This window comes from Otolemur garnettii, unplaced genomic scaffold (genome assembly GCF_000181295.1).
Source record: "Otolemur garnettii isolate 467f Iridium unplaced genomic scaffold, OtoGar3 scaffold00003, whole genome shotgun sequence".
In the NCBI taxonomy this organism is placed as follows: domain Eukaryota; kingdom Metazoa; phylum Chordata; class Mammalia; order Primates; family Galagidae; genus Otolemur; species Otolemur garnettii.
Window position 1 is genome coordinate 26,956,450 of NW_003852398.1, and position 21,520 is coordinate 26,977,969.

General features: G+C 44.9%; 1 protein-coding gene across 2 annotated transcripts in view; it reads left to right on the plus strand.

The window, feature by feature from the left end:
• Nucleotides 1-21,520, plus strand: part of SH3TC2 (SH3 domain and tetratricopeptide repeats 2) — a 53,808-nt gene that overhangs the window by 14,132 nt on the left and 18,156 nt on the right. The window contains exons 4-13 of one of the 2 annotated variants that reach the window (XM_003782056.3): nt 242-347; nt 1,254-1,255; nt 1,974-2,094; nt 3,221-3,422; nt 4,202-4,275; nt 6,494-6,689; nt 13,229-13,362; nt 16,053-16,094; nt 16,218-17,909; nt 18,017-18,197. In XM_003782056.3, the coding sequence (XP_003782104.1) occupies nt 242-347; nt 1,254-1,255; nt 1,974-2,094; nt 3,221-3,422; nt 4,202-4,275; nt 6,494-6,689; nt 13,229-13,362; nt 16,053-16,094; nt 16,218-17,909; nt 18,017-18,197 (2,750 nt within the window). Of the gene's footprint in view, nt 1-241; nt 348-1,253; nt 1,256-1,950; nt 2,095-3,220; nt 3,423-4,201; nt 4,276-6,493; nt 6,690-13,228; nt 13,363-16,052; nt 16,095-16,217; nt 17,910-18,016; nt 18,198-21,520 lie in introns of both variants that reach the window. The other variant, XM_003782055.3, reaches the window with a different exon arrangement.

The window sequence follows — 21,520 nt, forward strand, 5'->3', positions numbered from 1 at the left end:
ATAATTTCATAATATTTCATGGTATGAAAAGATCGTATTCCATTTTAACCAGACTTCCGTTGATGAATATTTAGGTTATTTTCTCATTTTTTGGGGTTATTTCCATTTTTTAGTGTGTGTGTCGTAATGTAAAAATCAAGGCCATAATCAAGAAGTTCCTGCAGACCATTTGGTGCATATGTGAGCTCGTCAACAGGACACACCTGTCATCCCAGGCTGACTCATTGTTCTCTTGATTCAGGACCTCTCTGCAAGGCTGGTCAGGATCCAGTCCCAGAGGGCTCAGTTCCTCATCACCTTCAAGACCATGGAGGAAATCTGGAAGTTCTCCACCTACCTTAATTTAGGTATGACCCCAAGCAGGCAGGTGGAAGAGGATCTGCTTCCCAGTTCAGCCAATTTGTAGGCTTGAGAATAGGTCTGGCTCTGATATTAAAAGAGATGCAGCCCTAAGACTGATGGTTAAGTTTTGGAATATTACAAATCTCCTGAAGTGAAATCTAAAGCAAATATTAACTCATATTGTAAAAGGCCACATAAGGAAGGTCCCTTCTTTGTGTCCAGGGAGGTCCCTCTTTATTAGATAACCAGTCAATGGACAAACAGTTATTGGTCATCTATAAATTCAAAGTACTGGGATAGATATGAAATTGATTTACCTTTAAAAGGCAGCTGGTCTTGAGTAAGATAAAAGTAGCTGCTTGAAATAGTAAAGTTCCAGGAGCATTGGAAGAGTCAAAGAAAGAGATGAGATTATTGGCTTATAGCAGCCCCCGGTGGCAGGGTTTTCTAGAAGATAAAGAAGGACATTTGGGCATAGCATCAGTGCCCCCGTGGTGGGAAATGGCTCACCTGCCTTCTCTAGAGAGCTGCTTTTGATTGGGAAGCTACAAAGCAAAAAGCAAAGCCAGGGGCCACCTGACTTGATGCTCATTTTTCATCTCCCAGAAAATGCTGGGTTCCATGCAGCTCTGCACAGGGAGAGATGAGGGAGGGGCAAGGTGGCTCATGGCTGGAAGGTGTAACTTCTCTTCTTATGGTCTTGGGGAGTTTTCTGTTCTTCATGCTGCATAGCTCTTTCTGGACCATTGGAGAGCCTCACTATTCAAACTCTGCCCCATGGGTCAGTTTCACGGGCGTTACCTAGATCCTGCTTAAAAGGGAGACTCTCAAGCCCTACCCCAAATATACTGAATCAGCATCTACATTTTAATAAGATCCCCAGGTGATCTGTGTGCACCTTAAAGTTCAAGAAGTGCAATTATAGAAGATACATAAGGCTTAAACTGGCACAACGGACAGTCAGAATGGAAAGAGATGGGTTTTAGCATCATAAGAAAAAGAAGAAGCCTCAAAAGAAGAAACAAGAAACATTTTAACACAAATAATTCATGTTTACAGGCCTGTTTAACACACTACACACAATTATTGTAATTTTACGATTTACCTAGTTTTTAGTCTGCTTTTATCAGGAGAGAGCTTACTATTAATCGAAGGGGGTATGTGGAAGTCAGTGCTAACTCCTTTGTGGGCCCTGGAGAACTTCTCATCATCAGAGGCACAGGAATTTGAACCTCAGGTCAGGGGAACTAGACGTGGGGATGAGGAACCCTGAGAGTAAAAATAGTAAATTTGGAGACGTCCATGAAGGTGTTAGAAAAAGGCAGCTGGGTTTGGTCATCTCGTTATGTATTTCTGCAGACCCATAATATGTTGAAAATGGCAAACAGAATTTAAGAACGACTCATGTTTCCCAGTGGATGCTTAGAAGAATGAATTCATTCTAGAGAGTGTCTGCCCCTCTTCTTCTGTCCTACTTGCTGTTCGATGGCAGGCTGGGGACCCGTCCCTCCCGGCTTTAGGAGGGAGCTTGTCACTCTCTCCCGTGCTCAGCTAATGGCGGGGATCCTTTGTTCAGGGATCCTTTACCTTGTTGGTGTGACTTCCTAGGCTATGTATCCACATGTCTGGAGCATCTCCTCTTTGACCACAACTACTGGCTCAACTGCAGATTGGTGGAGGATACAGAGATCCAGGTGTCCGTAGACGAAAAACACTTGGAAACAATCCACCTGGGACTCCTGATACAGGAAGGTGAGTGTGTAGCGGTGGGGATGGGGTCTTATCTGGATATTTGCTTCTAGAGGCCTTGAAATAAGTAGGATAGGAATGGATGCAAAAGTCATTCAAACACACAGTTGTCGCCGATGAGCCTACCTATTACAATATTAACAGTACTCCGAACATTCCTCTCAGTTCCACCCTGATGTCACATGCACAGCTGTGCTGGTCAGTCTTCCTGTGTGCTGTTAGAACAACTTGGGGAGTTTTACAAAGATGCCCATGCAAGATGCCCACGCCAGTTGATGCCTAAGATCATTAACACTTGGGGCTGGGGGGCCCAGGCATTGGCATGTTTTGGAAAGTTTCCCACATAGTTCTAATATGCATCTAAGAGTGAGAGACACTTTTATAAACATGTGATATAATTTGATTGTAAACTTGTAAACCTCGCAAAATTTAAAGTATTTCATGACATCAAGAAAAGTGATGTTATCAGCACAACCTAATTCTTTGTACTATGAATCCCAAACAATAAAAAAAGTCTTATAATGAAAAGTGGTGTTGAGGAACCCTTTGAAGCACCCCCTCATCTGTTTCCGAGTGAGGATTTGATCAAGGTCACCACCCAGCAGTTAAAAGCTGTGATGGACAAGCCTGATGACATAACAGACACTCTGAAAGAACCAGATTTGCATCTGACGTTTTTGAAAAAATAATGCTCTTTATGATTGCATTGCATAATCATGTATGAAGAAAAGAATTTCATATTGTGCTATTGTAAAACGCAGCTAAAGTAATTACATTCACCCAAGTCAATTTGTTCTTTGTTGGCTCTAAGATTAAGTGTGAGGTTGTAATTATAAAAGAAATTCGATTAAATAGAAATATATTTTTGTCAGTTTTCATTTCATTTCTTTCTCAAAGTCCCATTGAAGCCTTATTCTCACAAATTACTCAGAAGTGTTGGCATCTATTTTAAGCGAATTCCCTTTCAGTGGTTTGATTCTTTGTATCAGTTTCCCTGGGATCCCAAGGAACTCTTGCCGTGATGCCTTCCCCGGGACTGTCCACTTTACTCCCCGGAAGAGAAGGGTGATAATCCCTCTTCCCTGCGTGCTGCTCCTCAGAAGGCTGCTGCTTTGTTCATTGTCTGCAGGCCAGTTCTTCTGCAGAGCTATGTTCTCCGTGGCTCAGCCAGCTGAGAAGGAGGGAGAGTGTTTGTCACTTCGCAAGGACGAGTTAATCTTGGTGAAGACAGCTGAAGGAGGGTATGAGTGGGAAGGTGTGTCCTTGGTGACGGGTCAGCGGGGCCTGGTGCCCGTGTCAGCCTTGGAGCCTCTGCATCTCCCGTTCCACCAGTGAGTAGCCACCTGCCTCCTGGGTGAGGCTCCCAGAGCAGACTGGGCTCTGCCTGGAGCAGAGAGGGCGTGCTTTCAGATGCAGCATCCACAGTGGGGGAGAGAACAGAGTCGGGGTGGATTTTTGTCTTTCTCCTATTTTATTTTAATTTTTAATAGTCAGGGTTTGAACAATTGGATGAAATTGGAGACAAGTCGAAATTTCAGACGGACATGGGAGCTAGGAGGAAATACACTTCCTGCCCTATAACGCATTCTCAAGGAATGGACTGGGAGCCAATTGTATCAGCCAACCCTGGGGATGGTACCATAAATTTAGACTCCCTGGCTGTCCTCTGAGTCTTTTAGGGTCAGGTCCAGGAATATGCATTTTAAATCAGTCCCCTAGGGAATGTTTTTCACACCCTATGGAATATTTTCACTCTCAAGTTTAAGAATCCCTGCTGGAAGATATCGTAATCTCCAAAATGTAGTGTGACAAACACATCATCCCAGGCTGTGGATGCTGTGCGTGGCTATGACAGAGAACTTGGCAATGCAAATGTAAGGGGACAGTTAGTCATCTAACTGACAGACTAATTACAGACAGCACCCCAGGGCTGCTGAACTTCCCTTTCACAGTGCTTGGTATAAAGTAAATTCTCAATAAATGTTTGCCATCGTTAAAATATGAGAAATAACAATACTTACCATCGTCATCATCATTCCCACAGACTGTTCTGTTCTTTGCTGTAATTTTTTGAAACCCATGTTTGCAAACCTGATGTTTCCATTGGCAGATGGTTCCTAAAGAATTATCCAGGAAGCTGTGGCCTTTTCAGGAAGAGAGATTGGACAGGCTCCTATCAGATCGGTACGGCTCAGTGGAAAACCCAGTATTGTTAGGAAGATAATGTTGTCCTGCCTCCTAATTTTATCTGCAGGTCTGGAGTCAGTTGATGTGAATTCCCGTCTTGCCTCTGCTACTGACTGGATTTAAGGAAGCCAGTTTCTGTCTGTATGCGTGGGTTTCCCTGCCTGGGAATGAGAGGTCTCATCCCAGGGCTGCAGAGCGGGCAGGTCACACAGACGCTTGGAATGGTAGGGACGGCAGGGACCCAGACATAGACGAGTAAAGAAAAAAAGCCTAGTGTAAATATTTTGTGAGCCAAATGTGGCCTGCAGTCTGCCTGTTTTTGATCTCTGATCAAAAGACTTTCTAATTTCCCTTAGAGTTTTATGAAATGAACTGAATTTAGGAAGAGCAGGAACACCTGGCCCATAGTGGGTCGTCAGTAAATATTGGCTGAATAAATGAATGAAATGTACATTCACACACGTGCGTGTATAATTTAAGCAATCTCTACCTGAAAGTCTGTATATATACACATATCTGTAAGTGTCGTGTATATGTATTTATTGGATAATTAAGTCCAATATTTTTTCAGTATCTATGTATACTTTCCTTTCACCTTCATCTTTAGAGCCCCCCCCAACTCCTGCCACACATTTATAGTTCTTTTACAAGTTCTGAGCCCAAATATTTTGGTGCTTGGTCCTTGGATCCTGCTGCTCACTTGGACTCTGCTTTTCCACCAAGGATCCTCATCCCAGAAAAGGTGTGTACAGGGAAATAGAAAGAATCACACAACCCGGACCTTAGATCTAATGAATTATTGATGACAAATAAGTTTTTTAATTTTCTGAGACAGCACAGCCTTGTAGTTAGGAATAGGGGGGCTTTGAAATCTGCTCTGGGTTCAAATTCTACTCCACAACTTAAAACCAGTGTGACCTTGGCCAATTGGCCAAGCCACCTGCCCTCAGTATGCTACAACTTCCTCATTGGTAAAATCCCGCACCAACTCCTACGTTGTCATGTTGTAAGCAAATTGACTCTTAAGTCATTTGGTGCAGTTTCTTGCACATGGTAGCTGTGTAACACATGGTTGATCCTGTTAACCCACAAAGCAGTGGGAATTGCTGATCTTGAAGACATATCAATAGAAGCTTGACAAAAATGTCAGGGGGAAAAAAAAAGCCAGTAGCTTTGGCTGAGAAGTGAAAGCAAATTAAGAAACCGAAGCACATTGGAGTCATTATTTTCACCAGAGCAAGATTAGTGGGAAGAGGGGTTAACCAGCAGTCAGAAGAGTTAAGTTCTCTACCGGTTTGGCCACACATAAGCTCCTTAGACAAATCACGAACCTTCTCTGAGCCTCCACCTTCTAATCTATGACAAAGGAATTCTGTTATCCCTGCCCTTCAGAGCTCTTGGGAAGATCTGAGAAAGTGGATGTAATAAATGTACTTTGTAAACTGGGCAGTACAACACACATAAAAAGGTCATTCCTAGGTCCTAGTTAGGCAACTTAGCAGACTAATTACCATCGTTTGGAGGAGACTCTTTGTGATCCCTCTGGGTCATCAGTAGCTTTTTATTCCTGGTGATAATGAGGCCAACATCTATTGAGAGTAGAGTAGGTACCAGGCATGGTGCACTTCATCTTTTTGATTCTTCCTCATATTTATAAGCATGGAGTATCCTCCCTATCTCCATTTCATGGCCGGGGACCCTGAGGGTCAGAGTGGCCGTGGGAGCTGGAAGGACATGCAGAGACCTTCTGGTAGAATGACTTGCACTCGCTGGTCTATGGATTTGTGCCAAACATGACAAAATGTTTACATAACAGTGGCAAAATCATACAAGCCAGGATAATATAGTGAGCTTCACACTTTTCCATAGTTACCTTTATTCAATTTTAAGGTGTAGCCCGCATTCCAAGAATATCTTTCTTATGTTTGTTAAAGCATCTTTTCTAAAACAGTGAAAGCACATTATAATTGTTTTTTTAAAAAAAGTTCTAGTTTACCAAAATGAAAAGCCAGTCACCTTGTGTCATTTCTGCCATTTGGAGTGTGTGTGTGACAGAGAGAGAGAGAGACAGACAGACAGAGAGAAACTATACTGATCTTGAGATTCTAATGTTGTCTGGGAACCTTGCATTTAGCATTTTGCAGTGCATTGGAGGGTAGTGGAAGGCTCAGCTGTTTCTACCTTACGTAGCTGACCTGTGTGCTCCTTCCCACAGGCAGGGGACGATGTAAGGCCTGGAAGGATTATGAGGCAGAAGAAAAGGATGAGCTGAGTTTCCAGCAGGGAGAAAGCATCGAAATCATCGGCTTTATCATACCTGGGCTTCGGTGGTTCATTGGAAAGTCAATCAGCTCAGGGGAAGTGGGCTTTGTTCCCACCACGAGCATAGATCCTGATTCTTTTTCTCCAATGTAAGTGTGACAGTGAGTATGTTGTGCAGCTGGGCTGCCTTCCTCAGGGGTCCTTCCCTACCCTGAGCAGATCTGCAGGTGGAGCCCTGATAACACCGAGCCAGAGAAGTGCCTTTTGACAGCCAGGGTTGACCCAGACAAGGAGAGGAAGGAGGGATAAGTGATCAGGGTCAGTTCAGCCCATCGCAGCAGATGACCATGAGGTGTCCTGCGTACAAGGAGAGACACACAGCTGCAAGACAAAGGCCCTGCATCAGGCCCTGAGGGAGCAGCATTGGTGCTTGGATCCTGCTGCTCCCTTGGACCCTGCTTTTCAACCAAGGTCCTCATCACAGAAGAGGTGTATACAGGGAGCAATAGAGTCCCAGCTCGGTGAGCAGACATTCTCTTCCACATGGGGCTGGGGGCTGGGACTCACACAGGCCTGCAGCCATTCACCTTTCAAGCTAAAGGTGTAGTAAGTGAAGGTCATGCTATCTAGAGCAGCAGTTCTCAACCTGTGGGTTGTGACCCCTTTGGGAGCTGAGCAAGCCTTTCACAGGGGTCACCTAAAACCATCCTGCATATCAGATATTTATATTATGATTCATAACAGTAGCAAAATTACAGTTATGAAGTAGCAACAAAAATAATTTTATGGTTGGGGTTCACCTCAACATGCGGAACTGTATTAAAGGGTCTCGGCATTAGGAAGGTTGAGAACCACTAGAGAGATTCTAGATAGTGCAGTGCGTCTTTTATTCTCTTCTGCCTGAAACTGTAGGGCTAGTTTGGAGGAGCAGACCTGTGGGCCTGGCCAGTGAGCAGCAGATGGCCAGCCTGTCCCAAGCATCCTGACACGGAGGGCAGGCAGCAGGGGCATTGCTCAGCTCCTCTGAGATGGGCTTTCTGCACAGGCATAGGAACTAGCAGGAAGCCCACACGCTTAGAATGGTGCTTGGGCACAGTGTGTATATCTCTGTGTGTGTGCGCGCATGACCAATATGCATTAGCTCTTATTGTTTGTGTTCTTGTCATTATTCTGGTCATCTTTGACAGGCAGTTTTAATAGGATATTGGGGGCAAATGTCAGACTTCATAAGACACCTCACACCTTGCCCCAAGTGACAGTAACTCAGCACCACTAAATTAATTATATTTTAGCTGTCTTACTGGTGAGGGGTACATTGTCACACTGACATACTGAAGAACAGTATCCCCTGTTTCATGTGAGGTGGCAGTATGATTTTCTCCTTATTTCCACAGTGTCACAGTGCTGGCCTGCATGTGGTCAGTTGTGGGACCCAAAGCACCAGAGATTGTACATCTGCTATAGAAGGGGAGGACCAGGCAGGAAACAGGGAGGGCCAAAAGAAGGAGAATATAGGAGAACTGGCTCCTTGTACACTCCCCAGAACCCTTTCTAGATAGTAGACATCCCTGAAACAGCAATAGGGGATAGATTTTGAAATCAGAATGACAGCCACACGTGTCAAGTTGTGTCCTATTTCCCTGTCTGGCCACTGGAGGGCAGTCTTAGCCTATGTTCATTTGGTATTGAGATTCTGAAGGTTTCAGTGTTTGCTGAAGTCTCCTTCCTCTTCCTTCAGGCTCTTTCCTTGAGCTGTATGTTACTCCCTGGTGTGTGTGTGTGTGTGTGTGTGTGTGTGTGTGTGTGTGTACACTGAAACATCTAAGTTAAAAATAAGCAAGATTGATAAATTAATGCACTTAAACCAGCAAAAACATCATAGGAGAAAAGCCAGTGTTAATATTTCATAGTATTAACATTTAAAAAATTGTATCTTTTTGTTACATTCCCTCTTTTATTCTTTATGCATGCATTGTTTATCTATATTGTCGTCATAATTTATTTTTGGTGAGCATCTATTTTTGCTGGTGAGAATTTTGTTGTTAGTCTCATAGCCATCTCTTTGCAGGTAGGCAGTTTTTTTTCTTGTTTTTTAAAGATTATCTTTTTGTTGTTAATATTTTACAAGGGTATTATTATATGTCTAGATGTGATATGTTATATACTTATAGCAATTTTCCACTTCCTTCTTCATAAAGCATATCATTTTCTTTTTTTTTTTTTTATTGAATGGTAACTATGTACATTAATGCGCTTCTGGGGTACGGTGTGGAGTTTTCACAAACAATCCGAAACACTTCCATCAAACTGGTTAACATAGCCTTCATGTCATTTTCTTAGTTATTGTTTTAAAACGTTCACATTCTACTCTTAGAAAGATTCACTTGTACCCTTGTAAGATAAACCTCAGAAGTGATCCCTCCAACCCCCTCCCTCCACCCATTCTTCCCTCCCCTCTCCCAAGCATATCATTTTCACTAGTTATTTCAGTGAAGATCTGTGGGTTATGTGTATAAATACTCTCAGCCCTCAATCCTTGTTTATCTTATGTATACTTAAAACATATTCTTAAAAGATAATTTAGCTAGGTATAGAATAACATCTTCAAAGTATGGAGGTAAGGCTGGGCATGGTGCCTTATGCCCGTAATCCCAGCACTTGGGAAGCTGAGGCAGGTGGATTGCCTAAGCTCACAGGTTCGAGACCAGCCTGAGCCAGAGTGAGACCTCATCTCTAAAAATAGCTGGGTGTTGTGGTGGACACCAGGACTTCCAGCTATTCGGGAGGTGGAGGGAAGAGAATCACTTAAGCCCAAGAGTTTGAAGTTGCTGTATGATGCCACAGCTTTCTACCAAGGGTGACAACATGAGATTCTGACTGAAAAAAAAAAAAAATTGTGGGGGGAAAATAACTATTAATATAATATTGTAAATTCGTTTTCCAGGGATTTGTCCATTTTATTAGTCTTTTCAGAGAATCAGTTTTTCTTTTGTTGACCATCTTTATTGTTTCTTTGTTTTCTATAATGGTATTTCACTAATCATAGCATTTACCTTGATTATTGTCTTCTACTTTTTTGTTTTTATTTCATTAATTTATGTCCTTATTTTCATATTTAATTTTTTCATCCCATGAAATCGACCAGTTAAGTAGTGGGTAATTAAAACTATAAAGAATTAGGAGAAATGACAAACTTTAAGACCTACAGCCTCAAAGGAAAAGATATTTTGTTAAAAATGATATTTTAATTTTTTTTGCTCAGGACTTCGTGTGCTTCTTCAATCTGAAGACTCAAATCTTTCTTCAATTCTGGAAAATTCTCATTCTTTCTTTGAATATTGGCTCTCTTTCATTCTTTTTAGTCTTTCTTCTGGAATTCCTAGTAGAGGTATGTTGGACTTATTCTCTCCTTAATCTTGCTCAATCACTTCTTTTATATTTTTCATCATTTTGTCATTCTAGGATACATTCTCATTGATTTTTTTCAACATGATCTTCAGTTTCACTAATTCTCTCTTCTGCTATGACTAAACCTGCTGTTTAACCCAGTCATGTGGTTTTTAATTTCCATGCTTTTAGTTTTTGTTGTTAGACTTTGTATTTCATTATTTTTCCACATTTGGTGTTTCCCCTCCTCTTTTCATGATAGCTTCTGTTTATACTTTTTATTTCCTCACTTTAACCATGTCTGCCATAAGTTATTCTTCAGAGTACTGTCATTTCTAGTTTTTGTTGTGTTAATTTACCATTTTGTGCATCTGCTGGTGGTCTGTATGAATAGTCCATTTTCTTGTGCAGTTTTGTAGTTTTTGGTATGTGAACTAATTTTTATCATTTTAGAAGATGGAGTTTGTACGAATCCTAGACTGAGGAAAACCTCCCTCTGGAGCAGGTTTTGCATTTGCTTTTCCTGGAATCTCAGGAGCTCATGACGTTGTAGCATTAACTTCATTGACTGTGATATCTACACTGTGCACATGCCCCACGTCTCCCAGTGGTGTAGCCTAGGGGTTCAATTTTCTTTCCCCCGGAGACTCAGATAGATGGAAATTATGTTCTGGGCAGGTAGGAAGAATTTCCAAATCCCCTGTTAATCAGAGTTCTGGGTTTTCAGACTCCAGTCTTTATTTAGGGAGCTTAATGCAGCTCCCTGCTTCATACAAGTTCCAAAATCACATCCCGCATCCCTGGGGGAACATTGTAAGGTCAGCCCAGCTCTGAGGGCCAATGTTCCAGATGAAACCACCAGGGTCTTTGGACCATCTGCTCTTACCTACTAACCTGAATTTGGTTTGGTTTCTCCTTTTGTTTCTGGCTCCCAGGGTTTTCTCTTTCTTTCTTTAAAGTGAAAGTATGTATTAAAATATTCCTTTCAGTTAGATTTTACCCAGGATTTGAGAGTAGCTCCTTTAGAGCACTTCAGCCTCCTATATTGTCAGAAGTTTCGCTGTACTCTTCTAACCCAATTTTCATGTTTGGAAATCCCTAATGTAACTTGTCCGGCTTCTTAGACTCTTTCTAAATACCTGGAACTCAGCTGCGAGGCAATGAACACAGAGGTAAAAAGACCTGTTTCAGTCTCAGCTTTGCCACTTTCTAGGTGTGCAATTCTGAGGGCGTCCTTGAACTTTTCTGAACTGATTCCTTTGTCTACAAACATGGGTTTTAAAAATTCACATCCTAGGGTTGCTATGAAGAGTGAAAGATACATACATTAAGTTTAGGAATACTTTGTAAATTAAAGAACCCTGAAAAGATTTGGGATAGGGAGGTGCCCGTTGCTCAGTGGGTAGGGCACTGGTCACATACACTGAGGCTGGCAGTTTGAACCCAGCCTGGGCCTGCTAAACAACAGTGACAATTGCAACCAAAAAATAGCCGGGCGTTGTGGTGGGCACCTGTAGTCCCTGCTACTTGGGAGGCTGAGGCAAGGGAATCACTTGAACTCAAGAGTTTGAGTTTGTTGTGAGCTGTGGTGCCACGGCACTCTACTGAGGGTGACATAGTGCGATTCTGTCTGAAAATAAATAAATAAACTTCAGGTTTAAAAAAAATTGGGATACTACTTTATATATATGTTTTATCTTACCTGAATTTAGTCATAGATTTCAATTGCATGCTGTTCTGAGGCTGAAAGCTTTCACGGTGCTGGGAGGAATTGGGAGATCAGGTCAGAGAGATAGGAGTGGGGTGTCAGTAAATGTAGGGGGGAGAGCGCTGAGCTGGATGTCAGGACATGGTTCTAGTGCCACTTCTGCCACTCAATAGTGGTATAACCTTGAGCAGTTCATACAGCTGTTCATGTTCTCATCATTCAATTTCAAACTGCATTTATCTGAAAACTTTGGGGACAAATGGTAAGTGGCAGGCCACAGCAGGCCTGTTGCATCCCCTCCCTGAACCCTGCTTTTAGAGAAGGTCATCTTATGTCCTGCTCCACCACTCCCCAAGCATTGACTTAATTTTGCTATGCCTCAGATTATTCACCCGTAAAAATGAAATAAGAATAGTGTCAGCCTCATGTACTAATTCCATGGATTAATTGGGGTAACAGTGTCTGATTCACCATAAACACCCCCAACATTTTAGCTATTATTAATTCTTGGGCTTCTAAGCTAATTTTGTTTTAAAAAATGGGTTCCAGCATAAAATAGTCTCTAAGTCTCTATTTAAAACTGAAAATAATCTTAAAGTAATGTTCATATAGATACTAGATTTTTTTTTTTTTTGAGACAGAGTCTCACCTTGTCACCCTTGGTAGAGTGCTGTGGCATCACAGCTCACAGCACCTCCAGCTCCTGGGCTTAAGTGATTCTCTTGCCTCAGCCTCCCGAGTAGCTGGGACTACAGGTGCCCACCACAATGCCCAGCTATTTTTTTTGTTGTAGTTTGGCCGGGGCCAGGTTTGAACCTGCCACCCTCGTTATACAGGGTCTGCACCCTACTTACTGAGCCACAGGCCCCACTCATAGATACTGGATTTTATCTAGTTTTCCAATTATTTAATTCTATAACAAATTTCTAATAATTGAATTAGTTCTAACAATTAGTTTACACAAGGTGAGTATAACAATCTCTATTATTTATAATTATTTTTTCCACCCTGCCCTGGCCCTCTTTTTACCACTTCCTATCCCTTAGCAATTTGTAGTCCTCTCTTAATGTTACATAAGCTGTGTTCTGTGTTATGGAATTATATCTCAATGATTGTGGAAGATTCCTTCTGACCATAGTCAAACTTTGTTGTTCCTCTAGATTCTGCCACCTGTCTGTAATTTTTTCTTGAAATAACCTAAGGACAAAGAAACTTCTTTTAATGGTCCCTCTTCAACTTTTTAGGGCAATCCTCTTTGTTCTATTAAAAATGGGCAGCATGTGCTTCCAAAGAATGGATAAGGGTTGAGAGAAAGGGCTTTGTTTTTCTTGGGAGATGGAGTTTTATTAGGACGGATGTTTTCATCCTCACTTTGACCCACTTGGTAACAACCCTATTCAATTCTCCAAGTATCAGGTGCTAGAAGCTCTTCTTCCTTGGCAGCAAAGAACAGAGCCAGAGAGAGGGGTCCAGTGGCAGCTAGGAGCAAATGGTTGATGGTGTCTCTCTGTCCCTCACTACATGGTAGCATAAAGAAGGGGTTCAGTCTGAAACTGAGGACTGTGGACTGACCAGTCACTATGTCTCTTGCAGGAGCAGGAACTCCGCCTTTCTCAGCGATGAAGAAAGATGCGCTCTGTGGGCCCTGGGAGGTGACAGGAAGGCCGAGTGTGCCAGCTTCCTCCATACCCTCGCTCACACTGACATCACATCTGTCTACCGGCTCAGTGAGTGTTGTCCTCAACCCTCCTTGAGAGCCTGTCTCAGGCTGCTCAAAATTAAGAGAATGTCCCTATCTGGGAATAAAATACCTCTAAATCCTAATCCCATTCATGAATTTGAGGCCAGGGCCACTATTCAGTTGATGGCCTGTGTTGTATTTGATTAGTGGACTTTCACTTTAGATTTCAGGTAATTCTTGGGTTGTACTGGACACATTGCCTTGAAACCATGAGATATGATGAAACCCACTCATCTGTACCATGGGTGGTCACATGTATTGAGTTTTCATCCTAATCTAGGGAAAAAAGAACTGCCTGAGTTGTGGCTGAGGTCCCTCCTTCTAGGGCCGAAGCAGGTCCTGGAGGACCAAGATGAGGCTGCAGAATGTTACAGCTGAAAGGGCCCTAAGGGATGATTTCCCCCCTCACTTTACACATTGGAAAACCCATGCCCAAGTGAATTAGTGCCTGAGCTAGAAAAAAAACTGCCCTCCCCTAACTGCTAGATCAGGGCAATCCATTTCACCACATTGTCCCTGACACAGAATGTCACTGAGCTATTTGGTGCATTAGCCTCGGGTGTGTCAGGGGCCTCAGTGCTCAGCAAGGTTTTCAGCAGTGTCCAGAGGACTGAGTGAGTGAAGAACTGAATAATATTCATTTCCTTTACTTTATAGAAGGCCCACTGCTATCGGGAAGTACATTGACTCACTGATGGTGGTTTGAGAAAGGAGTTTTGTTTCTCCCATTTCTTCAGTACGATGATGTATCTATTATGATGTGGCCAGATTAGGTGGGCTATGTTTCATGGGTACAGCCAGAGATTGTGCAGGAAGAACCTACAGGCCATCTGCCAAAAGGAGAGAGGGAGTTAGAGGCTTGGTCCATGCATAAGGAGCATTCCTGAGAGCATCTGCCCAGGCTTCAGCACCCAGTCCCAGCACAGCCTTCTTGTCACAGCCAAATCACACTGCTCCCAAGGCTGAGCCATGAAGCAGAAGCTGTGGCCAGGGACCAGCAGGTGGGAGCTGATGTCTGAAAACAAAGGATTCCTAAGGGTGCGCCTTGAAGGGCAAGGCAGTGTGGCGGATGTGGATCAAAGATTTCTGCAACGGTTGATCCGATGGTTGGGAGAGATGCAAGGTCAAGGCCTAGGCAGCACATTCCAACACTGCAGAGTGCAGGCTGCACCTTACAGTTACAAAGCTGCCCCGCAAGGAGGCAGCCAGCAGAGAGGGGGCATCTTACTGCTAAATTCCAGCTCTCCCCAGGCCTAGCTCTGGGGAAGGAAGACCCCTCTGCAATTCTTCCTCCCAGAGAGGGTGCCATTTTGTAACCTGTGCCCGACTTGTGCTGTTAGTATCCTGTCCTGGAGAGAAAGAGTGGCAATAAGACGGCACGTGCCTGCCAATTTTCAGAGAGGCCAGGGCACATCAACAGTTCTCCTGAGATAACCTTGGGTATCTACAATGACACTCATGGAAGAAGCTATCCCCAGAGAACCACGGGCAAAGGCTTGAGATGGTGGGGGGCCTGCTGATGCTCAAAGCTCACTGGAGAGTTCTAAGTGGGGGCTGCTGCTTCTCTGCCAGGAGGAGGTAGATCTTACCTCTAGCCACTGTTGTCCTGTGGCCTTTGAATCTGGCCTTCACCTCCACTGTCCACCATGGCTGCTTTAGCCAAGAGCAGTCACTTCTTCACCACTCAACCCAAGGTGTCTTCTTGGTTCTAAGCTAGTTTAATTTCATTTTGCCGGTGTTAGGCGGTGATGCCACAGTCACCTCAGCCTCTGTGACTCTCCTGTGCTTTCTGACTCTGCCTTTCCAACATCCCTCACTGACCACCATCTGCCAGGAAAGCTCTTTCTTCCGGCATATTAACAACTCCCCCTCCCTCCCTCCCCTGCTGCTGGGCTCTCCTTCCAAATGCTTCACCTGGGACTTTGCCCAACTCCTTGTGACCAGCTGTGGGTTACAAATCAGTATCCAAAAGTCTCAGCTTTTCTCCCCAGCTCCAGACTGATTTCTTTCTCTGCTTCTGCAGGTACCTCTAACATGTCTAAAAACTGTGCTCCAAACTCCCCCTTCTTCCACCTCCTTCCACTAGGTTATTTCAGGGAACAAAACTGGGGGCCTCAGATGACTGTTGGCTCTTTTTTCCTTCACCCTTCACTTCTGGCTCTTTGGTCCTGCTGCTTTTACAAGGGATAGTGGCCAGCACTTCATCCTGGCCCCTGAACAGGTGTCTGCTGAGCGGATGGGGATGAATGAATAGAGGGAGGAAGAAGGAAGGATGGGACACACTCAGAAATGGGAGGCAGCACCCCAGGCTGCCCTGAGCCCTGCACCGGGAGTTCTGTTCCAGTTCTGTCATAAACTTCCCAAGAGCTTAGGGAGCCACATCTCTCTGACGCCCAGAGTCTCACCCCCCATGTGCATGCCTCCTGGCACAGAGCTTTTCCTTCCAGCTTCTCTTCTCTGACTCTGGGCTTTGCTTCTACCTTAGTCCCCAGCTGCAAAGTTCATGGATTAAAGGGGATAATTGGGTCCCTGCAGCTCTTAAACTGATGATGAAAAGGAGGATTAGGGTCTGTTCTTTAATGAGGGCCCTAAGGGGCCACTCACGGGTCTGGGGGACACCTGGAGGTAGAGGCCCATTCTGACCTAACTCCAGGTCTGTTTTTCATCTCTACCCAGGTGGGTTTGAATCCATCCAGAATCTTCCAAACGATGTGAGCGGTGAGTAGAGATCATGCCCAGCCTGACCTCCAGTCATGGAGGGCAGCACTCATGTCCTCTTGCTGAGACTGGCTGTCTTAGTTGCAGGTGCTCAGTGTTGCTCGACTTTGCCTGTCTTTACAGCATCCCAGCCAGAAGGCTTCAAGGAGCTCAGATCTGGCAGAGCCTGGGAGGAGCATCTGTCCTCGGACTCCAGACAATCCAGTGGCTCTGAGGACTCCAACTCGGAGGAGGAGCTCCTCTCAGCCTCAGACAGCTATCACCTGCCCGAGCCTGATGACCTCAGTGACCCGGAACTGTTTGTGGACCTAAGCAGTGGCCAGGAGGAGGAGGAAGCTGAGAACTTCGCACCCATATTGGCTTTCCTGGATCACGAGGGTTACACAGACCACTTTAAGAGCCTTTATGATTTCTCCTTCTCTTTCCTCACTTCTTCCTTTTACAGTTTCTCTGAGGAAGACGAGCTTGTGGTCTACCTGGAGGCCTCAAGGAAGTGGGCCAAGAGGAGCCACATGACCTGGGCCCACGCCAGGCTCTGCTTCCTTCTGGGCCGACTGAGTGTCAGGAAGGTCAAACTCTCTCAGGCCAGGGTCTACTTCGAGGAGGCCATCCACATTCTTGGTGGGGTGCTTGCGGACCTATCCTTGGTGGCTGCTCTGTATGTCAATTTGGCTGCAATCTACCTAAAGCAGAGGCTGAGGCACAAAGACTCGGCCCTGCTGGAAAAGGCAGGTGCCCTGCTGGCCTGTCTGCCGGACCGTGAATGTAGTGCCAAGAACGAAATCGATGTGGTGGCCTACGTGCTGCGCCAGGGGATTATGGCAGGCAGCAGCGCCCTGGAGGCCAGAGCCTGCTTTCTGGCCATTCGGTTGCTCCTCCACCTGGGCCGGCATGAGGAGGTCTTACCCTTTGCTGAGCGCCTGCAGCTCCTCTCCGGATACCCTCATGCCTCAGAGGCTGCAGCCACCATCTTGACTTTTCTGTACGACAAAAAATATCTTCCACACCTTGCGGTGGCCTCTGTCAGGCAGCGTAGTAGCCAGAGTACCCAAGTACCTCTTCCTATTTGGCAGGTCCACCTGGTCCTCCAGAACACCACCAAGCTCCTTATCATTCCCTCCCCAGGCTGGTGTGAAGTTTCTGCCCTGGCCTGCCCCACGCTCAGGCAGGCGCTGGCGAGCTGTGAGGAGAAGGCAGACTGGAGCACCCAAAGGGCCCTGTGTCTCATCCTATCCAAAATCTACCTCCATCACAAGTGTCCCGATGGTGCCATACACTACCTGAGCCAGGCCCTGGTGCTCGGGCAGTTGCTAGGGGAGCAGGAAGCCTTTGAGTCTTCCCTCTGCCTGGCATGGGCCCATCTTTTAGCCAGTCAGGCGAAGAAGGCTTTGGACATCCTTGAGCCACTTTTATGCTCCCTGAAGGAGACAGAGAGTGTGACTCAAAAGGGAGTGGTGCATAACCTCCTGGGACTTGCACTTCAAGGAGAAGGCCGTGTGAACAAGGCAGCCAAGAGCTATCTGCGGGCCTTGCATAAAGCCCAGGAGGTGGGAGATGTGCGTAACCAGGCAGTGACTATGGCCAATCTTGGCTACCTAAGCCTTAAGTCCTGGACTCAGAAGTCAGCCAGGGCCTATCTCCTGCAGGCTGTCCAACTCTATTCTGAACTTCAAGCCAGCAAGGAGACAGATATGGAATTAGCACAAGTGCTTCTCTGGTTGGCCCAAGTTCTAGTTTCTGGACACCAGTTGGCCTATGGCCGCCTTTGTTATGAAGTGGCATTGCTATTCGGCTTAAGACATCAACACCTGAAGAGTGAGTATATCCCAGGCTGCTGAAAGGCTGTAGAGAAAAGTGTTGGAGCAAGCTTTGCCTATCTCCTATCTTGGGTCATCTCATTCATATCCCTGCTTTATGTTCAGGTCAGCTTCAGGTCACCAAATCCCTCTGCCATTTCTACAGCTCTGTGTCCCCACATCCTGAGGCATGTATCACCTACCATGAGCACTGGCTGTCACTGGCCCAGCAGCTCAGAGACCGGGAGATGGAGGGGAGGCTGCTGGAGTCCCTCGGGCAGCTCTATCGGAACCTAAACACAGCCAGGTAAGACTGGGCTCAGGGTCTGTTCTAGAAATAGCTTTCTTTCCTTAAGGAGCAACAGGGTTTTTTCTCTTTGGAAGTTATTTCCCTAAGTTGAAGTGCATATGGTACAGGCCTGGCATCATGCAGAATGGCAAGGGCTCCGTGGCTACCACATAGTGTCTTCCATTACTTCTTAGCTGTGTGGCCTTGGGCAAGTTTACTTCTCCACCTCAGTTTCCTCATCAGTGAAAGGAAGATGATAATGGCCTCTGTCCTATAGTGTTATTATGAGGAATAAGTGAGTTAATGCTCATGGAACTCTTGGAAGAGCTCCTGATACATAGGAAGGGCTGAGTAAAGTCACCTCCATCACTGCTATGTACTTCCATCACTACCCCTCACATGACCATGACTGAGGGTGCATATTCAGAGAGCGGGCAGTTAGACCTAGGATTGGAGAAACTTCAAGTCTTTGTTATCTGAAGACAGTTGATTTTAAAGAAAGGACATTTAACCTATCAATCCACTGAAAGATAGGGTAAAAAAAAAAAAAAATTCATGGTCCAAAAAGCTCAGTTGAGACTTTACCTTTAAAATGAAACTGGAAAGTATAAAATGACATTTAATTTCACTTTTAGTTAGAAATATTTAAATTATAATTGCAACTATGCGCCAAGTCTTGGAATAAACATACGATGAGAGAAAGGAGTGTTGACTTTTTGGCTTGAGTGTGTTGACAAAATTGTATAGTAGCGCAATGAAACAGTCTTTGTTTTGCAACTGACTTTTCGGCAGTGTCTCAAAAAAAGCCTCATTTTGGCAAAAACATACCAAAATGTAGCCATTTAACCCTCTTTTAACCCTTTGATGTTCAAATTATTCTCACTTAAAGTGACTCCTCTTGTCCTGCTGATTTTCTCTTCTTTGTCTCATCACTGGTCTGACCCTATTAAATGCTTAATCCTCATTTGCCAGTGGGCAGCCTACAGTTTAACGCTTTAACAAGCCTTAAATTGATTCCATTAAATCCTACATGGTTTGCAAGATTTTCAATTTCACTTTTCAGCAGGTTTGCATTGTAGTATTGTATTTATAATTATGAATGCCTTCTAAAATAGAGCTGGGGGTAATTGCTACTGTTGAGCAGAGAGAGGTGGTTGAGGAGAGGCTAATTAAATGACATTTTTTGCTTTTCTAGGCAACATAGTAATTGGGCATCTGAACAATCACATGGTGAATAATCAGATAACAAATTCTCTCTCTCTCTCTTTTACTACTCCCTTCTCTTAAAAGGAGCAGATGTCTTTCAAACCTCCCACTGTCTTTGCATTTAATCCAGGGAGGGAGTTTTGGATTCCTACAGCATGTGAGGGGACAGGAGGCTCCAGCTCCACTCTATTTCCATTCCAGGACACCTAGAAATTTGGATGCTTCTGGAACAGATCCAGAAAGCAGGCTTGAATTAACCACAGAGATGACACAGTCATGAGCTCTAGGTGAGGGATCATGTAGGACTGGGCTTTGGGAATGTTGGATTCTAAGGGACTGGATGGAACAAAGGTGGCATATGTGTCAAGCTTATTGCCACCTCTCTGCTTTGCAAGCTCAGTCTTGAATTCTGCTCCCAGGCATCATCCCCTCCCCCCTATTGCCATCCTTTGGTCACTAGCGGCCCCCACTCTGTTGTCTAAAACCACTGAAATCCTTAGGAGGAAGCCAGAGGGAAAAGGAAGTGTGCAGAGTCATTGTCCTTCTTAAGTGGTGGGGGTGATGGCAAGGAGGTCAGGAGAGGGGCTGCAGAGGGCCCCAGGAGTCACTAAAGGAAGAACCACAAAGCTGGGAGAGGAGCCAGGAAACCTGATTCTGCCATGACCTTTTAAATTGTCCTGAAGCAAGTCACTTTTCCTCTCCGTTTCTCTGTTCATGAAATTAAATTGAATCAGGTGCCTTGCAGTTGTAAAATATTGAATCTTGGGCCAGTCAGTTTCATGGGACGTTAGTACCGAAACTCCTGCTGCCTCTGAAAAGTTTTGAATTTGGGCAGCATATGTTGTAGGTTTTATAGGGGGCCTTTGAGATCAAAGACATAAGCTTTTGGGGTTTGGAAGACTCTACAGTATGTTCGGAAGTTCTTAGGGGTGGACATTTTAGGGCTAAGACAGAGGTGGGCACAGTGGAGACATACAGGACATGTGTGTGGGGCAGATAAGTGGCTAATTAGTTGTTGAGTCCACCAGTTCACAGCGCTTGAGCTGCAGCTGTATGCTGATTGGGCCTCTTATGACAGCATGGGGAAATGGAGAATGGGGGCAGCTTTGCCCTGGGGAAGTCCATGCGTCCTTTGCTCAGGGTTCAGGTAAGGGAAGAAAAGTGCTGATGTTGTGGTTCAGGCAGCTGACTTCATTCTCTGTTCTTGGTGTGCTCATGGCTAAAGAATGACCAGACACCCCAACAGTAAGGCAAGCATGAAATGAGGTTTATTGGGGAAGAGAAAGATAGGTTTACAGAGCAAGGTATGTTCTCCATAGACAATGAATGGGCCCCCATTGTTGTGATAAGAAAAGGCTTTGGCTATGGCTGGGGGTTCTGTTTTATGCTGTCAGGATTGGGCCCACCTTGTGAGTCAGAGGTCACCTTGGAACCACAGAGCCTTACTGTGCTTGCGGACCTCCCATGAGCCTCTTTGAAAGCCCATTGGGGGCTGTGAACTGCAATGTAGATCTAAGCTAAAGATGATGTGATAATATTCTTAAGGTTGTTCTGGGTCACCTTCCAGACTCTATTGAACCTGTGCTGCTTGGCCCATGGGCTGGAGAGTCTCTGCATCCTTTTTGTAGTTGGCATTCTAAGTTCTGATTGGTTGGTATGTAACACGTCCTCTCCTCCCCTGGTGTGGGCAGTTGCTTGGCACAGGAGTAAGGTAGGCTGGCACCAAGATAGGGGCCTGGAGGCCCTGCTCTTGTTCTTTTTCCCTAAGAGAACCAGAACCCTATCCACCTAACACTTAGAGCAGTGATTTTCAACTGGTGTGCTGCAGTTCATGGAAGTGAAGTTACATCTTTACTCTATATCCATCATAGAATAAGCTAGAAAATCTTCCCTCCTCTTCTGTTTTTTGAGAGACTTTAGGAAAAATTGGTGTTGATTGTTTAAATATTTGGTAGAATTCACTGGTGAAGCCACCCTAGGGCTTTTCTTCATAAGGAGTTTTTTTTTTTTTCTTGAGACAGAGTCTCACTTTGTTGCCCCTGGTAGAGTACCCTGGCATCATAGCTCACAGCAACCTCAGACTCTTGGGCTCAAGCAATTCTCTTGCCTCAGCCTCCCAAGTAGCTGGGACTACA